General features: G+C 33.1%; 1 protein-coding gene across 4 annotated transcripts in view; it reads left to right on the forward strand.

Annotated features, from left to right (window-relative positions):
* The window catches only part of PTBP2 (polypyrimidine tract binding protein 2), an 83,432-nt gene that overhangs the window by 47,301 nt on the left and 16,182 nt on the right, over positions 1-19,949 (forward strand). For all 4 annotated transcript variants that reach the window (XM_067726985.1, XM_067726986.1, XM_067726987.1 and 1 more), the window contains exons 7-8: positions 80-190; positions 8,013-8,208. In XM_067726985.1, coding sequence (XP_067583086.1) covers positions 80-190; positions 8,013-8,208 — 307 coding nt within the window. The remainder of the gene's footprint in view (positions 1-79; positions 191-8,012; positions 8,209-19,949) is intronic.

The raw sequence follows: 19,949 nt of genomic DNA on the forward strand, positions 1-19,949 counted from the left end.
TAATTTGCATGTTTATCTATAAAATTGAGAAATAATAATACAGTAGATAAAATTTGTTTTGATTTTAATGTTTTAACAGATATTTTCTAAGTTTGGTGCTGTATTGAAGATAATCACATTTACAAAAAATAACCAGTTTCAAGCTCTTCTCCAGTATGGTGATCCAGTAAATGCTCAGCAAGCAAAACTAGTAAGTCTAGTTTTTTTTGAGATAGCGATAATTTTTCAGTGGTAGATATGTATATACACATACATATGTGTAGCTAATGTTATTAATACTGACATAACTTAGCGATACCACATAGCATTTTAGATGGCACACATTATTGTCATTAAGGTAATATTGGAAAAGCTTAGTATTTATGATAAAAAAGAAATGTTTATTTTTAACATTAGTCATATTTATAGTTATATGTAATACAGGCTTATATTTTGCATTTTTGTTTGATTTAGGTCCAGAAGTTTTGTGCTCTTGAGGATATAGCAGGATTGTATTGTGCATGCATACCTGTATAAGATTTTACATTTTCCAGTGGGAGTTTCAAAGTAATATATCTATAAGATAGTTTGGCTGAAATACATCAATAGACATGTGGCTCAATTCTATGATAGGCTCTCAGCTATTTCCAGTATTCTTTTTAAGTATTTTTTTAAAAGATAGGTTTTTTGAATAAGTTCTTAGTCTCCCTTTTATTCACATTACTTACTTTTTTGTTGTTGTTGTTGTTAAATATGGAGGGTAAGAAACTGTTCAAAGCAGTAAAATCTACCCGTCATAGCTACCACTGAAAACTGCATACCACATCTTTGTTTCTAAATGCCTAATCTTCTGTTTGTGTATCTTATTTAAATCTACCTTTGTCTGTCTCTTTAACTTCTTGTGCTGTAGTATCTCATTTTTATTCCATTATTAAAACATTAAATATTTATTATTAAACCATTAAATCAACTGTCTGTACTTATATTTGTCTTACCTTTTTTCTCCCTTTCACACTTTCACTTTCAGACTAATTATGGTCTATTCAATACTTCCTCCAGATCAAGATAGCTTGTATGGAACCAGGCCATTTTTAATTATTGTTTCATTGCATTCCATCCTTAGAATCTCATTTGGGGAGCAAAAATAGCTTCAGGTAGCAGAAAGGCTTTACTAGTAATAATAACATAATTGAAATGGTTTACCAAGTGCTGTTACCTCATTTTTTTCTGACTACTCCATTTATAAACAGAACAGGAATTTTTCCTGTGTTACAAGGGGATGCTAAGATTTAAAGAGGTAAATTACTTATAATGTACACTATCTGTAAAGTTGACCTTTTTTTAGTCTACTTTTCTCCAGTGTGTTGCTACTCATTGGTTCCCAATTGCATGATCTAATCCTATTATGTTTCCCTTTTCAGCAATTAGAGTTCTTCTTTAAAAAAATAATTGTCTTTCCTAACATGCCCCAGCCCTCCAACTTTGGAGATATTTTATATTTAAAGAGTTACTGAAATCATTGTGGTATGAGGTTTGATCAATAGCAGACAATCTAGAAGCCGTGTTCTCGATGGCACTTTTCACAACTTCAAACAAATTTAAATATAGTGCACATTTTTCTTAATATGGAATATTTTCTTTGTCATTCCCTTCCGATCCAGAGGAAGAGTATTTGGTAAAGGACCAGTGAAATGGAATTTGATTCAGAATTATACTGCATTTGGGCTATACAATTCAGTGGTTAAAGTAGTTTATATATATCTTTCAGTATTTGATAGGTTTTCTTTTTTTTTTTTTTTTTGTGCGGTACGCGGGCCTCTCACTGTTGTGGCCTCTCCCATTGCGCAGCACAGGCTCCAGACGCGCAGGCTCAGCGGCCATGGCTCATGGGCCCAGCCACTCTGTGGCATGTGGGATCTTCCCAGACCGGGGCACGAACCCATGTCCTCTGCATCGGCAGGCGGACTCTTAACCACTGCGCCACCAGGGAAGCCCTAAACATATACTTTTGATGACTCCAGTCATTTTTCTTCATGCCTTTATCTGGACTGTGGACTGTACCTAGAGAATATCGCATAACCTAGCCAGTACTAATTTAAATTCTTCAGCATCAACTACAAATAGACTCTGCTTGCAAAATTTTACCACATTTCTTCGGTCTGTTCTCCCATTTTCCACAGTGACTATATCGGATAGAAATTTCTCTTTCCACCAAGTCTGTCTTCACTCTTTCTTACGACCTTGCCTGCTGCTTCTCAGAAAAAATAGAAACTATCAGATGGAAACTCCATCAGTATTTCTCACAAAATCTACTTATACCCACACATATCTGTCTCTTCTAAATAAAAGGCATAGATATTTCTAAGACCAGTAAACACCAGATACCATCCTGTTCTGCCTCATAAGAGCCTTTGCATTTTCATCCCCTCTTTCTCTTGTATTTTTCTCTTTGTTGGTTATTTCTCACCAGTGTTTCAAGTGTGCTTAAGTGTTCTCTCATTTTTTAAATGAATTTACCCTTAATTCTGTATTCCATATATCTGTCCATCTAACACCTTGTCTCTCTTCCCTTTCTTCATTTATAACTAGAATTCTTAAATAAGCTGTCTTTATTTGCTGTTTATACTTATTATCCTCTTCTTATTTCTCTACTTAGAGTAATTTGGTTTCAGCCCCTATTTATCCATATTTTTCTCCCTCGTGTCACCAGTGATCACTAGAGTAGCTAAATCTCAACAGAATTATTCAGTCCTTACCTTAACTAACCTTAGGTAACATTTGACATTGAACCTTTCTTTCCCTTTCTTAAAATCCTCTTTTCTCCTGGTCTCTGACACTTCTCACCTAGATATATCCCACCTCTCTGTCCCTTCCTTGTTATATCCCTCCCCTTCCACCACGGGGACCTCAGCTGTTACACACAGCTCAATTACACCTTTGTGATTCTGACTACTCACATCACTTTTTCTAGCTCAGACCTCTTACCTCTTCTAAGAGACCCAGATTAGGAACCCATGGACCATGGCGCACCTTCAAACTTAGCATGTTCAATTAACTCCTGTCACCACCACCCCCCACCACCAAAAATACGAAAGCCTGTATTTTCTGTGTCAATAAAGGTCAAGGTACTATGAATCTAAGAAACAAGCCAGAAAACATTGAATCTTCCTTTATTCCTCTTCCTTTCAGCTTATCACCAAATAGTACTCATTCTAGACCCTAAATTTCTGTTGAATCTATCCTTTTGTCTCCAACTCTCTTGCCATCACCATAGTCTAAGCTAGTGTCATTCAAAGTGCTAGTCTTAGATGCTACAAGGCACTTGTGCAAAAATACAAATCAGCATACTTCTAGCTATAGTTTGTTTAATGTCAGTGTTGATAATAAATTTGGACACAAAGTTCTCTTCATGCAGAGTGACTTGGGTTGCTAGTCCATGAACCACAGTTTGAGTAGCACTGATCTAAGCCATCATCTCTTAAATCTGTGTTTCATTGGTCTTCTGACAAAACTCACCACTTTGAGTTTTAAGAATGATCTCAAAGTCATATTTCTTCCTTTCTCAGTGCCCTTCAGTGACTGATTTTTTGTCCTAAATATAAAATCCTCCTTCCTTAACATAGCTTATAAAAGTAAATCTTGCCTCTCCAGTATCATCTTCCACCTTTAACCATATTGGACTTCTTTAAATGCTTGCATATTCTATATATTCTCTGATCTCATGGGCTTACAACTTGCTGTTCTGTTTGCTAAAACTGTTCTCTCCATCTCTTATGCCCAACTCCTACCTCTCTTTCAAGTATCAGTTTAGAAGTTTCTTCTCAGAGAGGTCTTTCATAACCTTTCAACTAGATTGGATCCCTTCCTTTCTTAGTTCTCATCACTGCACATCAAACTTATAATTACTTGTTAAGTGTCTGTATTATCTGTTGGACTATAAGTTATATATGAGTGGGTATCACGTCTACTTTGTTCCCTGCTACATTTTTAGAACCTAGCACAGTGTATGGTGTATTACAGGTATTAGGGCTTTTTCAACCCATGTCACAACTTTCCCAGCATCTAGAGTGCTGTAGATCCTTCCGACCTTTCAACCATCCATGTACGTCTAAGTGTATTATAAAATGAGTTGATTCTAAACTTTGTAATTCAGTTGCTGTATTTTTATGCTTGTTAAAACAGTAGAGATCGTATAAAATTTATAGGTAAGGAATAAGAATTTGGGAAGGGAATCTCAAGCCTGCTTCTCCACTTCTATAGTGATTGTTGTTCAAATGAATGAGAGAATGACAAAATATTGCTTACGCCCTGGGAATTCATTTAGCAGGCATAGTGTACCTTTAGGTTTGGGGGAAGAGAATTATAGTATTCTTTAAAGTATGGTCCAGAGCCCATTCTTATCAGACTGTGGTCCAGATACATTCTTATCATATAGATTGCTTACACAGAATGGGACTCTTAGGCCATTCTGAACTAACAGTTCTAATCTTTGGGGTTGGGAGCCCACTACTCTGTCTTTGTTTTGAATGCCCTGGGAATCACTGCCATGTAAAGGCAGCTTGAGTGACAGAGCCAACCAAACTTTCCATATATTAGTTATGATCTTTGGCAATTATCTTCATTTAATTGGAATTCTTTCCCCCTAGCATTTTGCTTTATAAGAAAAGAGCAACTCGGAAAAAAACATTAACAGTGGAGTTTTATTAGTGAGGGTTGGAGGGGAAAAATGTAACTATCTCCTGAATTTGTCCTGAGGTTGGCTTTAAAAACCTCTTAAGTCAACAGAATAGGTAATGTATATTGAGGGTTGACATTTAGGGTGGTAATCACAAGTCATTTTAACAATTATAATTGTCAAGTAAAAAGTAAATTGTTTTAAATGATCTTCACATTTATTAAAGAAAATGCCCTAATGCCTTTTTCAAAAATCTTGTTTATTGGCAAGCAGTGTATTGGGCAAAGATAATCACTTAACTGTGGCTTTCTATCTAGTTCAGTTTCTATATTTTCAAGAAATAGAAGTAATCTTTTTACCTTGACTTTTAAAAATTATTTGTTTTATATAACCCTGAAATTATAACACACATGGTAGATAGTAGCTGTTTTTGTTTTTGTTATTAGAGACAGCTTTTCAGGTGTGTTATCTCTCTCTATTAGGAATGTGTACAGTTGACACTGGACAGTGACACTGTGTCTTTTGGAAATCCTTTAATATGGTCACTCTGTTTTAATATGCAAGTGGATTGTTTCTCATTAATGATTCCTTCCAGGAGAGAGTGTATTTCATTAGTTTCATTGTTGGCTTTTCCTGTTTTTAATCCATATGCAGTGTTTTTTGTGTTGTTAACTATACATTCTGTATTTAACATCTTTACTGAGTTTATCATGTTTTTGCCATAAATCTTATACTTAGTATGAAAATACTTTTTCCTGATTGTTTTTGAGTACTCCAAACCTTCCCTTTGCATAGACACATTTGAGAGGCCTTTCTGCAAATTAACTTGAGCTTTTACTGTCAGAAATCTTTGCTCTAGCAAGATCACTGCAATCCCGATTGCTGAACACAGACTGACTTGTGTGCTGCCATTATTTCCTGGAATTTTGCAAACACACGAGCTTGAAGTGAGCTTGCATATCTAGTTTACTCATTTGTAGTCATCTTCCCTCAGCCAGCTATTGAAAGTGCCTGGATTTCTATTCTTGTGTATCCTCAGCTCTTGTTCCGCTTGTATGTTGCTAACAGGTGATTTTAATTTACATATTGTTTCCTGATTTCTCTAGCTTTTGTATCTTAGGTATACTTGTGTATCTTCCATCTACATAAAGATACTATTTTTTAATTAAAGGAAGAATGTCAAAGGCTTCTAGAGGGCTTTCTAGCAGTTAGCATATTCATAGTAGATATTTGGCAGTCAACCTCATTGAAAGAACTCAGCCCCAAAGAAACTCTGCTTATTGTGAAGTTAGTGTTTTTGTGTCAGTAATTGCTTTTTGCATTAATTTAGATAATATGACCCAGAGCCAGGTCTTTTCTTACAAGATATCAGATTTTTTTGTATGATGTTATTGAAATAGTCACCTAAGAATGAATTTTGCTACTCATCTTTTGACGTTCATATATTGGGGAGAGATATAGATTCTATTACTTGGCTCAACATTTCCCGTATAGGAATGAGTAAAAGAAGACCGATTTTCAATGCTTTGTTTGTCTTTACAGAAGAGTATTGAATTAATTAACTCTCTGGCTGAGAGAGTTGATACTTGGTTTTCACTCTCATATGATGATAAGTACATTGCCTAATTCAAATATAATTCAAATCCTGATGTGTATGTAGTCCCTTTAAGTGAGTTTTCATCAGTAATTATTGAAATTGGTGAACTTGGGTTGAATTGTGTTTTTAGGTTAGTTTTTAGCTTGGTAAATATATTCACATAAATCTTACCTTTTTTTGAATTTTATTTTATTCAGTTTTTTATACAGCAGGTTCTTATTATCTGTTTTATACATATTAGTGTATACATGTCAATCCCAATCTCCCAATTCATCCCACCACCACCACCACCCCCAACACTTTCCCTCTTGGATAAATCTTAATTTTGTATATTAAAGGAACGGGTTTTCTTTTTTTAGAGTGGGAATATTTTAATTATAAGCTTTATATACATAAGGAGCTATTATAGAGGTTTACTTTTTCCATAACAGGGCACTCTTGATTATATTTTAGTCTGTTTCAGTTACTTTCCTTCTTCAACAGTGTGACAATTAAAATAGTCATACTGAGGTAATACAAAAATTCTCTTTCAAACACCAAATGTGAAAAATATGTTGGTCTACTATTAATATAGTTCTGATTTTACACACTTAATAGATCTTGGTCTGCATAGATATCAGGCTTGATCTATTTATGTATTGTTATCAGAAGAATTGTTTTCATTTTTGAGGTGAATTATAGAGCTAAACATGTTCTTCATTTCTGGACTGTTACTTTATATAGTAAATGTTTATTCTTCTAATGAAAAATTAACAGTGTGTTCCCCTGTTCTCTAGTTCGTTCCAGGTTTCTATCCAGCTGGAGTAGCATTGGTGATTATATAGGAACAGAAAAAAACATAATAATCATAACAGCAGCACAGTCCTTTTATAATTCATATATTTTACATATGTGTAAAATATATATATGTGCTTTTACGTATGTGATCTTTTATCTAATCCTCATAATAACCCAGCAAGGAAACATGGCAGCCATTGTCATATCTGTTTTCCAGGTTCAGAAAGATTCTGAGATTCAGAAAGGTTAAATAACTTGTTCAAGATGACCTTTCAACTCTAGAGGTGTACTCCTTCTATTCCAGAACTTTCCTGGGATGACATTTAATTTGCTTATTCAGCAAGTTATTCTGATTCAGGTTGAACAACCTAGGTTAAGGAAGATAATATTGGGTTGGCCAAAATGTTTGTTGGGATTTTCCTTAAGATGTTATGGAAAACCCAAATGAACTTATTGGCCAACCCAAGAGTTTTTGCTCATTTCATGGTAGTTGCTATTGTGCATCATAGTGATATTTAGTTGTCTTGAGGCACCTCATTTAATGTGGCATCAAACAGAAGTTACCTTATACCTATACCAATTTTTATAAGTGTTACCATACAGCAAAAGATATGTGTATAATAAAATTAACTTTAAAGTATTGTGCAGACTATTATGGTACTACTTTGGCAGCACTGACTATATTTGTGACCCTTGTTAATTTTTTTAAATTAAAATATTTGCAGATTTTTAAAATTAAAAGTATTAGCACATATGTTTAACTGGTTACATTTTAGATTTAGATAACACTTTTCTATTTAAAGAAGGTAGTATTTGTGGAAACCAGTATATATTGGTTGGAATAGTAAAGAACAGGGTATGGAATTTGATCCCTTTCCTGGTGACTTATGTGCAGTTTTTCATCGTTGAGTTTCATTGTCAAAGTCATACTTTTTCTAATTTTTATTTCTTAAGATTGCTGATATATTTTGTTCACTTTTACAGGCCCTAGATGGTCAGAATATTTATAATGCTTGCTGTACCCTAAGGATTGATTTTTCCAAACTTGTGAATTTGAATGTAAAATACAACAATGATAAAAGTAGGGATTATACTCGACCTGATCTTCCATCTGGGGATGGACAACCTGCATTGGACCCAGCTATTGCTGCAGCATTTGCCAAGGAGACATCTCTCTTAGGTATGATTTTTATTGTCTGTACCACTTTTCTCCCATTTTGCCAAATGGGAAAGTGCCTGTTAAACTCCAGTAAGTATAATGAATCTCCCATTTTCGAATTTAAGAAATTATGTTAGGTTTCTCCCCGCATCAGGTAAGAAAGCATATGTATGCTGTTGGAAGAAAACCCTAAGTTCATAAGTATAATGTAAATTATATGTTATATTCTTTTTCACCACTCTCATCTTCTCTCCCAGAATAGAAGAGGAAAAGCTCTAATGAAGAAATACTGTTGAGTTCTTAATAAAATATTTACACTTTAAATTGAAGTCATGCTGTCTAGGGCCCCTTGTGCATATTCTTTAGGGCCAATCTAATTGTTTCAATTTAGCACTGCACAGACAATGAAAAGTTAACAGATGCAGCATATAATGGGAGTAGGTGTATAGAATTTTTTCAAAGCATATTATATTCTCTCTTTTAAACAATTTTAACTAGAAAGAATTTTATATAAAATTTATTTTGGTATTTATCAGTATTTGCATTTTGTCTTAATCATTGTATTTCACCTCATTCTACAATGGATTTGACCCACCTAATCAAAAACAAAACAAAACAAAAATTTGCAACTAATAGTTGACAGAGTCAAGATGAAGAAAAAATAAAGGAAAATGTTATTTTGTAAGTAAAATAAGTGATTTATAATTTAAGATGAAATTTTACAGTTTTATTTGATGTATTCAGGAAATTCTTGGTTTCTGAAGTTTGTAAGATTATCATTAAATGAGTTGTTTCTGTACATATGGAACCCAAGATTGATGAGTCACAAACTAGTTCTTACAGTTTATGTTTATCAATTAAAAAAGAAAAAGCATTATAATGAAGTAATTTTTGGAAATAGATATTTACTTACTGTGAATATATAGCATGTGTTATCCATTTATAAATATGTAATATAAGTGATACATCTATGAACTGAGACACACTAATGCACAAGAGAAGCATTTGATATGTGAAATTAATTCTGGTAATTTTAGACAAAACTGACCCTTTATTCTAGTTGTCTAATACATCTAGCACAAGTCATAGCAGTTTATCATGACCATAATAGATTCTTTAGGTTGGTAACATTCTTTCTTGAGAGAATCTCTATCACTGTGTGGGGCTAATTTAAGGCTTTATTCCCTCAACTTGGCTTGTAAGTAGATAATATTGACTATGGTGTACCATTTTTTAAAGTCAAGAGTGAGACAGTAATGAGTGATACATGGCCTTTGCTTGTAATTGTTACTGTGAATTCTTAAATTTTTTTAACTGATAGAAATTATTTTATAGAAAAGACAAAAATCAGCATCTACTGAATAGTTTCTATGTCATAGGCATTCTGCAAGTCACTTAGCAGATACATTATTTAATCCTTAAAATAACCAAAGTAGAAGATGACAACAAGATTTTTTATAGTAGTTTCTAAGAAGTTTAAAACATTACATGCAACTCATTAAAGAAACAAGGGTAAAATACCAAGAAACTTCAGCTAGCGTCAAACATATGACCGTAGTAATCACTTTCTTGGACCCTAAGAGCTATGTGTGTTTGCTCATTTGGGTGTAGTTAGATGAGTTTGTATGTGTTTTTGATTCTGGGTGGAGTCATGGTTAGAGGGAATTCATCATCGTTTTCCTTGTAATCTCATGGCTTTGATGGAATTTTTTTAAAGTAATAGTAAGTCTCATAAAAGATTATAAAGTTACACCATAACTAACTTCTGTCTTATTCAGTGCTTTTATCATTTTTCAAGTGTTCTACATTTTTGCATTAAAAGATTATGAGTAAAGTTGCTCAGTTCTTAGTAAATAAATTTGGTGTCTTCTTCCAGCTCTGTCTTGAATATTTTAATATAATATGCTGGCATACCTCGTTTCATTGTGCTTCACAGATACTGTTTTGTTTTTGTTTTTAAAAAACAAATTGAAGGTTTGTGGCAACCCTGCATTGTCAGATGATGGTTAGCATTTTTTAGCAATAAAGTATTTTGTAATTAAGGTATATACATTTTTTTTAGACATGATGTTTACACACTTAATAGACTACAGTATACTGTAAACATAGCTTTTGTATGCACAGGAAAACGATAAAATTTGTGTGACTCACTTTATTGCAATACTTGCTTTATTGTGGTGGTCTGGAACCAAAGCTGCAATATCTCCAAGGTATGTCTGTATTTTTGTTTCTGTGCTCTGCCTGATAAGAACAAGGAAAATATTTTGTGGTGAAACTATGTGAATTCACCTTCCTTTACTAAATGACTTCATCATTTACCTGTTTTAATGGTTTTACATCTTAAAACTGGGTTTTTTTATTTTAAATGTCTGCAGATAGTTTTTGAAAATGGGTGAGTTATAAGTTTTAAAAATCAAATAATGGAATTTATAGTTTATGAGATAACTTATATTTTGATTTTTTTCTTATTTTCTATGTAAATACATATTTGTACAAAATTAAAATCACACTATTTTATTTGAATTATTCTACTGAGAATTTTTTTGAAAATTGATAATTATAATAGCTTCATAACATTCTAGTGGATATATAATACTTTTGGAAGTATGTTGGACATTTAGTCTACTTTCATACTTTTCATCAGTATAAATGGTGCTGTGACAAACACCTGTACATAACTTTTTTGTCTCTTATTTACTTAGACTAGATTCCTGGAACTAGAATCATTGGGTCAAAGAAAATGTTAAAGCCTTCTGAATCTTGTTGCAGATTTCTTTCTAGAATGGTGATATTTAAACTAACATGAATTGTATATGAGGCTGGCTATTGTACTTTTTCCTCTACCAGCTTATTATAATTGTTATTATTTTATGAACTAGTTTATAATTTTTCATTGCTTATTAGGTACTTACAAGTCTCTGAATTGGTTGTCTGGATTCTTTCTATTAGGATGTACAAAACATAAAATGTATATTAAGGATATCATGTTCATATTTGGTATGAACTAAGCATTCAACTTTATACTTACATTTTAGACTGGCTAGTTACGGAAAAATATTTTAAAATAATTCATCACAATCCAAACCTTTCCATTTACAGGACATTAAGGTAACTTTTTTTTACCCCCCACACCTTTGGTGGGTACCGTTATCTTTATGAGGAACCACTGACTGTTTTGCTCTTTAAAGTAGTCATCAAACACTCTTAATAGTGACATACACTGTTATGTTAGTGAGATCATGCCTTCTGGAATGGTGACTAAATTTTTTTCTCTGTTTATTTGCTTCTAGTGATATTTAGTAAGTCAGGTGACTTCAGAGTACAACAAACTAATATTGATAGGATCCATTTCCTGCTTGAGTCTTCCTCAAACAGTACTTGTGCAAAATGAAATAATTTCTCGGTATCCTTTTATTTCAAAGATTCTGTAAGAACACAGATACTAGGTGATAATTCTTTTCTGCTAAATATTTAGGGGGATTCACTTTACTTTGTATGATTTTTATATTATATCTAAGCACTTGACTAAATTTAATTAATTTGGAATCAGTATTATAAATTTTAATTGGTTCATTTTACACAGTAATTTTTTAAGACTAGCATTCTCGGCTTCATTTTTTTAGTGCTAGGGACCACAGTGTCTCCAAAAATGTAATTTATTCAAGAATGGAGACTGAGGGCTTTTTAATTAGTTAGAAATCTGACATTTAAATACATAATCACAAACTTGGCAGACTATTAGTTATTCACGTATTCTACATCAGAGAACAAGGTGATCAAAAATTCTTGAGATTATAAATTGAGATGTCATTATAATGATCATTTTATCATGTTTAAGAAGTGTAGTTAATTTATTAAGGGGTGGTCACTTTTAGAAAAACTGCTAGAAGTAATTAATTTTTCATGATCATGTTGTCTACATTTTTAAAATTAATGCAGATAATATGTACAAAGAATACTTACTTTAGAGCCTTTTGTGTATTTTGAGTTAATAAGTAGCAGCCGTTCTCATCATACGGTTTTAACAGAAAAGCAAAACAAACTTTGTATAGGATATCTTTTGAGGTGAAAATAGTTGATAATTGAGAACAGATATAACAACCATTTATTCATAAGGGTAAATATGTAGTTCTTATAGATCAGTTTTTCTCAAACTTTCCTGCACATCAGAATTACCAGGTCTTACCCTAGACTGAGAATCCCTAATGATTAGTGGGTTTCTAATTTTTTAAGATTCCAGGATTCCGAGATGTAGTGGGAGTTGAGAATTACTACTATAGAGGAAAGTTTGTAATTTTTTAGGTGCTTTATTTTAGTTTTTTAGCAAAATTATTAGTGTTCTCATAAAAACATACTTTATACCTATTGAGCCAGTATTCTAATACTTTTCTTTATTCAAGCCATGTAAATCTGTCTTGGTATCGGTACAATTCCAGTGTTTAGCTGTTAAATTGAATTTGGTTTTCTTTTCTATGTGTTTATGATGCATAAAATTAACAAGTAAACTTGTTTTTAAAATATTTTTTAAAACTTACTTTAAACTTAATATTTTAAAATTTATTTTTAAATGACTTCTGAAAGCTTTTGTTTTTGTTACTTTTGAATGAGTTATTTACATGGTGTTTTTTTTTTAAGTTTTTATTATCAAAGACTTCAGTTATCATATCCATTATCTCAATTCACTAGTTCCCACACTTGTTTTATCTGTTCATTTTTTCTGTTGTATTTTGAGGCAAATCCTTAACATCAAGTCATCTCAAACATAACCATAATTTCTCTAAAGTAATGACATTTTCTTACCAAGCATACCTGATCAAAATTGATTAAAACCTGATTATCATACCTATCAAAATTGATGATGATTTCTTAATGTTGCTGAATACCCAGTCAATCTTGCATTTCCCCAGTTGTCTCAAAAAATGTTTTTTAAGCATTGATTTGTTCAGGATAGGATCTTCTCAGGGGCCACACATGGCATTTGGTAGTTATGTCTCCTGAATGTCTATTACTCTGTTAAAGTCCTCTCCCTCTGCCCCAACCCTCAGTTCCATTGACTTATTGTGGAAACCTAGTTATATTCTTTAAGAAAATGCCACAATCTGGATTGGTCTGGCTATTTATTTCCTTATAGTGTCATCTTTTTTTTTTTTTAAGATCACGTGTTCTTGTGTATTCATATTTATTTATTCATTTTTAAAAAATATTTATTTGGCTGTGTCGAGTATTAGTTGCGGCCTGCGGGCTCTAAGTTCCCTGACCAGGGATCAAACCCAGGCCCCCTGCATTGGGAGCACAGAGTCTTAACCACTTTCTGTCTTTAAAATGTCTCTTTTAAAGAGGAAGTTGCAAGAGCTGGGATAGAATTGTTCATTTTAAAATTTGGATAACATTTTTACTTGTGAATCATGAATTAACTTGAAGCAATAAGCTTTAAAGAATTTATTTAACTCCAAGTACATTTTATATAATATTTGAATTAATATGTTTTAAATCTGAAAATTTTTTTGTCTTCTCAGCAAAGGAAATAGTTGGTGGTAATTGTATACTTCATACTTTGGAGGTATAATGGGCCATAAACATTAGGAGAAATACATTATTACATCAGTTCATATTTACTTATTTACCCGCCTTCTCAAATGGAATAAGCTTATAACTGTAGGACTAAAATGTTATTCATAGGCTGCTTTTTAACTATCCAGGGTACACATTTTCATTCAGAGTTCTTAATGGTTGATTTTATAGTCCTAAACTGATTTGTTATGGTCATCCATTCTATTGTTCTCAGCTATAGCTTTAAGAAATTTCTTTTATTAATCCTACGTTTACCTCCTCCTTTTCCATGATACCCTGTCACACATTTGAAAACCTTATATTTATCCTGGTGTTCATATTTTTAAAGCTAAACAGCTAAACAACAGAAATTGATTCAGTGGTAATCAACTTCAGCCTTTGGATGTAGAAGACAGATTTAAATTAAATCATACTGTAGATTTAATCTTGAAAAATTTTTAAGAGTTGACAGTTATGTATGTGGTATGGCTAAGACAAAGTAAAGCCTTCTAAAGTATATTACTGCTACCTCTGCAATTAGTAGAAGAAACACTATGCATTTGTGACCATAGTATAAAATGTGCCTCTATCTGAAGGAGGTAAAAGTTATGCAGGAAGTTTTCAGTCTCTAAAGATGGAAAGCAGTAGATACATACAGGAAATTTTAGTGTTTTTTTTTTTTTTTTCTGAGTTCCTCCTAACTTCATATTTCTCTTCCTTTTAATTTCTATATTTTTTCTTTTTCCTGTTGATTTTAATTTAAAAATGGTATTCTGTCTCTGAATCTACCTCTCCTTTTTGCCCCACTTTCTGAATTTTTCTTACCTGCCTTAATTGCTGTGAGCTTTTCACATTCCTAGAAGGATTCTACCTCACCTCAGTGGCATCCTGCTTTATTCATTAATTGCATTTTTCAGCAGTCATTTTAGCACTGTGCTGGGTACTGTAGGGGCTCAGAAAAATTACAAGGTTTCTGTGCTTGTAATCTTGTTTATACTCTGGTGGAGGCAGCATACGCCTGAATATCTCTAATGTGAGGCAAACTGAAATATATAATAGAGTTTAATGTAATATTAGAGCATAATGAAGTGAGTAATTTATCATCCAAAGGAGAAAGTGGAAGAGCTTTATGGGCCAAAGGCATTTGATTTGGATAAGAATAAAGGATTTAAAAAACACAGCATGAGAAATGTGATGAAGAATATATCATGCATGTTTAGGAAGTGACAAGTATTCAGTTGTGAATGAGGCATAGGGTAATTGGGAAAACATGAAAGGCAGTGATGTCAGAAAGAACTAGTTTGAGAGAAGATCTTAGAACTGATGCTATCCCAAGGAGTATACTGGAGACTGTTAGTCTAAGTAAGGTAAAATTGTGAATCTAAACTAGGGACAGAAATGAGAATGGAAAGAAAGAAACATGGGAAAAATTAAATGTAAAAGTAATAGGACTTGGCACCTTACAATATGATGACTCATGAAGAATTAAACTTGTGGAGGAGTCCACCTAGACAGTAGGAAATTCAGCCTAGGACTTAGGCAAGAGTTCTGTGGGGTTGAGAATTTGAAAGGCCAGAGGAATGTTGTTTTGGTTTAGAGAGATCAGATTTGTAGTTGCCAGACACAGGGCTTGGGGGTGGGGAGAAATTGGATAAAGGTGGTCAACAGGTACAAACTTCCAGTTATAAGATAAATAAGTACTAGGGATGTAATGTAACATGGTACATATAACGAACACTGCTCTGTTATATAAGAAGGTTGTTAGGAGAGTAAATCCTAAGAGTTCTCATCACAAGGAGAAAAAATTTTTTTCCTATTTCTTTAATGTTGTATCTGTATGAGATGATGGATGTTCACTAAACTTATTGTGATAATCATCTCATGGTGTATGTAAGTCAAATCATTATGCTGTACACCTTAAATTTATAAGGTGTATGTCCATTATATCTCAGTAAAACTGAAAGAAAAAAAAAACTTTGGTTTAAGATTCTCAGGTATAAGAGAGCAAGAGGGCTAAAGACTTGAAATTGAAACTTTAAGCACTACACATTTATGTTGTGGGAAAGTAAAGAAGTAAGGGATTGAGGGATGAAATAAATAGGGTTAAATTAGAAGTGCCTATTCAGTTTAGTAGTTACCATAAAGTTTATTCTTATTCGTAAGAATGGGTATAAATCAAATTATAATGGATTAGGAATGTAAATTTGATAAAGTACTTACTATTCTTTGAATAAGTGCTGTAGGAAGGAAGGAGAAATGGGATGGTAGTTGAGGAGCAAATCAGGGCCCAAGAGGAAATGTTTACAGTAAAGGAGTATGCATAATCATTAAGAGTATGTGGTCCAAATCCAGACATCCTCAGTTCAAAAGCTGGCTCAACTTCACTGTCTCAGCTTTCACATTTGTCATGGATATAATGATAGTAATCCCCATGTTTTAAGGCTAGTGTGAGGATTAAATGTTTTAATACATACAGAGAACTTTTCACAGTGTCTGGCATAGAATGAATGCTAATTTCATATTAGCTAGTATTTGTTTTGAAGGCTAGCTTAAGTCCTAGAATTGATTATAGTAGATTGGATCAAGAATATAGTGGAAATGTTGGGGCCTACGAAATATAGAGATACTTTTCAGGACCATTGTGAGAATTGGAAGGAATTTTTATCAAGCTCACAGAGAGATTTAGGGGTAGAGCTGGAGCCGGAACTGAAGTCATCAGCTTTTGATAGTCCATATTCTTTCTTCTCACCATTTGTATCTTTATGAAGAAAGGGGAACAGATAGAGAGAGAGGACTTTTGAAGTTGATTGAAAATTTTGGGGGAATTCTGATCTCAGTCTTACAAGATACTTGCTGAACATAACAAGGACTTAAGTCTAGTGGATTTTTAGGGAATTCTTGAAAATAGAATAGGAAATGCGGCTAACATCAAATAACAAAATGTTCGTGGAATCAGTTTGGGGTTGTAGGGTGTGTGTGTGTGTGTGTGTGTGTTTTCACTCTAATATTTTACGAACCTAGATGAAAGCATATCCAAAATGTAGGATTTGATTTATCCAAGTCTGGCATTGTAGAGCATTAATGGATTAGGAACAAGCAAGCCAAAATGCTCTAGACATAGTATAGTCTAGCCAAGGGAGAACAGAAAGGGAAGTGGTTGTCATATAGGCTAAAAATGGGTTGGTACAGTGGCTGGTATGGGAGTAGGAGGATCTATAAGATGGAAGAACGAAGTCAGGAAAGGGGATGTAATGTTAGAAATGAATGGCAAAAAAAGAAAAAAAATCAAAGATGTAGCAAAAGAAGTTGGTAAAACAGACTGATACAGTAAAAATCATCAAAGTAGAAGTTTTTAAGAAATCGTGAGACCAGTGTGTCAGATCACAGGATGAGGACAAGAGCTGAGATAGAAGGAAGAAATAAAGCCAGGTGCCAAAGTCTTAATGTAATGAGAGAAAATGTCCCAGTGACCTAATGGCTGTTTTGATGAGAAATGATTGCATGGTACGACCTCAAAGACATTCTAATTGGTGACGGCAGAACAGCAGTCTGAAAGTAACATTGGGTGGTGAGATAGTGGGATGAATAATGCACCCTTTACTTTCCTTTGGGGAAGGGTTTAGGGAGGTAAAAATGACTTTTTGAGAGGGTTATAAGATAAGTTTCATTAGGACCAAGCAAGCTTTTAATTAAAAACTTTCTCTAAGGAACACATTGAATAAAATGCAATTGTTAATGATAGAAAAGAAAAATGGGTTCTAGAGGGTAAAATAAAAATTGAAGGGAAGCTTGGTGGAAGAGGAAGAATGGATTGTTTGAGGAAAAAATAGCAGCTGTCATTCTTGTCAAAGGTAAAATTTTTATTTTCAAGTCAGGAAATAAAATATTGTAAAAACTGCCCCCCTCACCCAGGACCCTATACTACATGAATTATAACAGGCCTCAAAGTCCCACCACCAATCCTCTGTTCAGTCGTGTGTGAGAATAACAACCACCAGATGTCTTGAACAGGGAAAAGAAGTGTAAGACCAAAAACAGGGGAAAGAACTTTAAGACCAAAAGATATGATGTAATTGACTTTGGATAGATGTTTCAGAATAGAAATGAAAGGATAGAACAAATTCTGCATCTCTAAAAAGCATGGATAAAACTGTCGTAGTCAAGAGGAGCCTAAGGAGGTATGACTAAATCTAATAACGGCATTCTGAAACAAAAAAAGGACATTAGATGCAAATTAAGGAAATCTGAATACTTTATGGACCTTAATTAATAATAACATTAATACTGGCTGATTAGTTGGAACATATATCATACTATTGTATGATAGTACAATATATCTATTTATAATATATATGATATATAACTATATCATGCTATAGTAAGATATTAATAATGGGGGAAAAGGGGTGCCCAAGGTTATAAGAACTGTGGAGAATTTTTAATTTTTCTGTAAATCTAAAACTGTTCTAAAGTAAAAGTTTATTAAAAATTATAGATAAAATTGGCAAATGATTTAAGATGTTATCAAGAACAGTTTAATTCTTCAGTTGTAATGGACAAGGTTAGGGATGTCTGTGTACCTCAGCAAAATATGACCTGAGGGATAGAGGGATAGACAGATGCATAATTTGTAATCACTTCATCCCTATGGACTTTGAATCTCTATCAGATAGGTACATGGCAGTGTGGCCATCAGTCTCAGAAGGGGGCTAGTAATGTGTCAGAACTAATATAAGAAATTTATAAAATTGCTGAATCACTCAAAATTCTGGGTGGCCCAGCCGATGAAGATCATTTCACATAGAAGGGGGATCCCTGTGACACCTTCCTTTTCATGTGGCAGTTTATGAAGCTCTTTGACATTATTTGATTCTTACAACAATACTGAAAGTAAAACACATTTTTATCCCCCATCTCAATATGCATAAATAGTGTTTTTTACAGCATACCTGCTGCCTTGAAGACGTAAATCATTAAAATTAAAATAATTTCTACAGCTAAAAGTAATCCATTAGAGCCAGTGTGCATAACGTGTTTTATATGTTTTTTTACAAAGGGAAGATAGTAAATGTATTTTCTCTCACAGCTAGGAGTTAACATTAATATGAAAAGTACAGTGCACAATTCCTTTTCAGAATTCATTATAATAGTACATCATGAAATACTTCGTAGGTTTTTATATTTTTGTGTAGCAGACAACACTGAGATTAAACCTAAAAAAAAAAAATTACCTTATTGACAAAATAATTTTTTAGAGAAGAGTATACTGAAGGAAGTGGTGGAAACTATCCTTAGAGGCTTTAAAAGTCCAATAAAAACGTCAAGACTATTTTAGTGATTTGGAACTGTGAAAGGTGACTGAAATAGTTTTTCTAAGTTACCAGACTAGGAGAAGAAATAGTGGAAGAGAAATACATGCTAGTGGTGCTAAGGACAGTGACTGCCCTCATCTCTTGAAGTACTTTTGCATCATGCTCTGGGCTGCCTAAAATGAAGAAAGAACATTTGGCAAGAGGATAGATCATCTGACTTTAGTAGCAAGTGACCCAGAATGGTGAGAATAAATGGAGAAGTAGGGAGATTATGAAGTAGCATTTGGATAGTAGCAAGAACAGTGGGGACCTCATAGCTTACATTCCACATTTTGCTGAGCTTTCCATTATCTCCTTACTAGAAGGAGATAAATTGTATCTACTTGGAGCCACAAAATTTCACGAATATTTTCACAAAAAAATTAAGTCTTATTTTTACTAAAGTGTAATGTTGTTTATTAAAACGTGGCATTCTTTTTTTTTAAGTCTCTCACACTTCAAAAAGGGCTTTAGCCTAGTCTCTTAATTCTTAATTACCATTTTTTAATTAATGTTAATTATTTTAATTCTCAGTGATTATTTTTCCATGATGTCTTGATGTTTTAAATAATATTGTGCTACCACGGTATCTCCATTACAAATCCCAGACTTAAAGTTTCTTTGAATAAATTTTTCATCATTGAATATTTTGGTGAAGTATTATGATGTTTAATTGTATATTGGCATGGTAGAGATGTATTTTAGAAGAAACCATTTTCTGCAAAAATGAAGTGTTTAGACTGTTGTGTTTAGACTGATATATCAAATGTATTGATGTTTTATATGTGTTTCATGAATTAGTAATTTTTCTTGAAATATCAACAGAGAAAGACAAATGATAAGTAACTTAGAACTATAAGT

Source organism: Pseudorca crassidens, chromosome 2, assembly GCF_039906515.1.
Source record: "Pseudorca crassidens isolate mPseCra1 chromosome 2, mPseCra1.hap1, whole genome shotgun sequence".
Lineage (NCBI taxonomy): Eukaryota > Metazoa > Chordata > Mammalia > Artiodactyla > Delphinidae > Pseudorca > Pseudorca crassidens.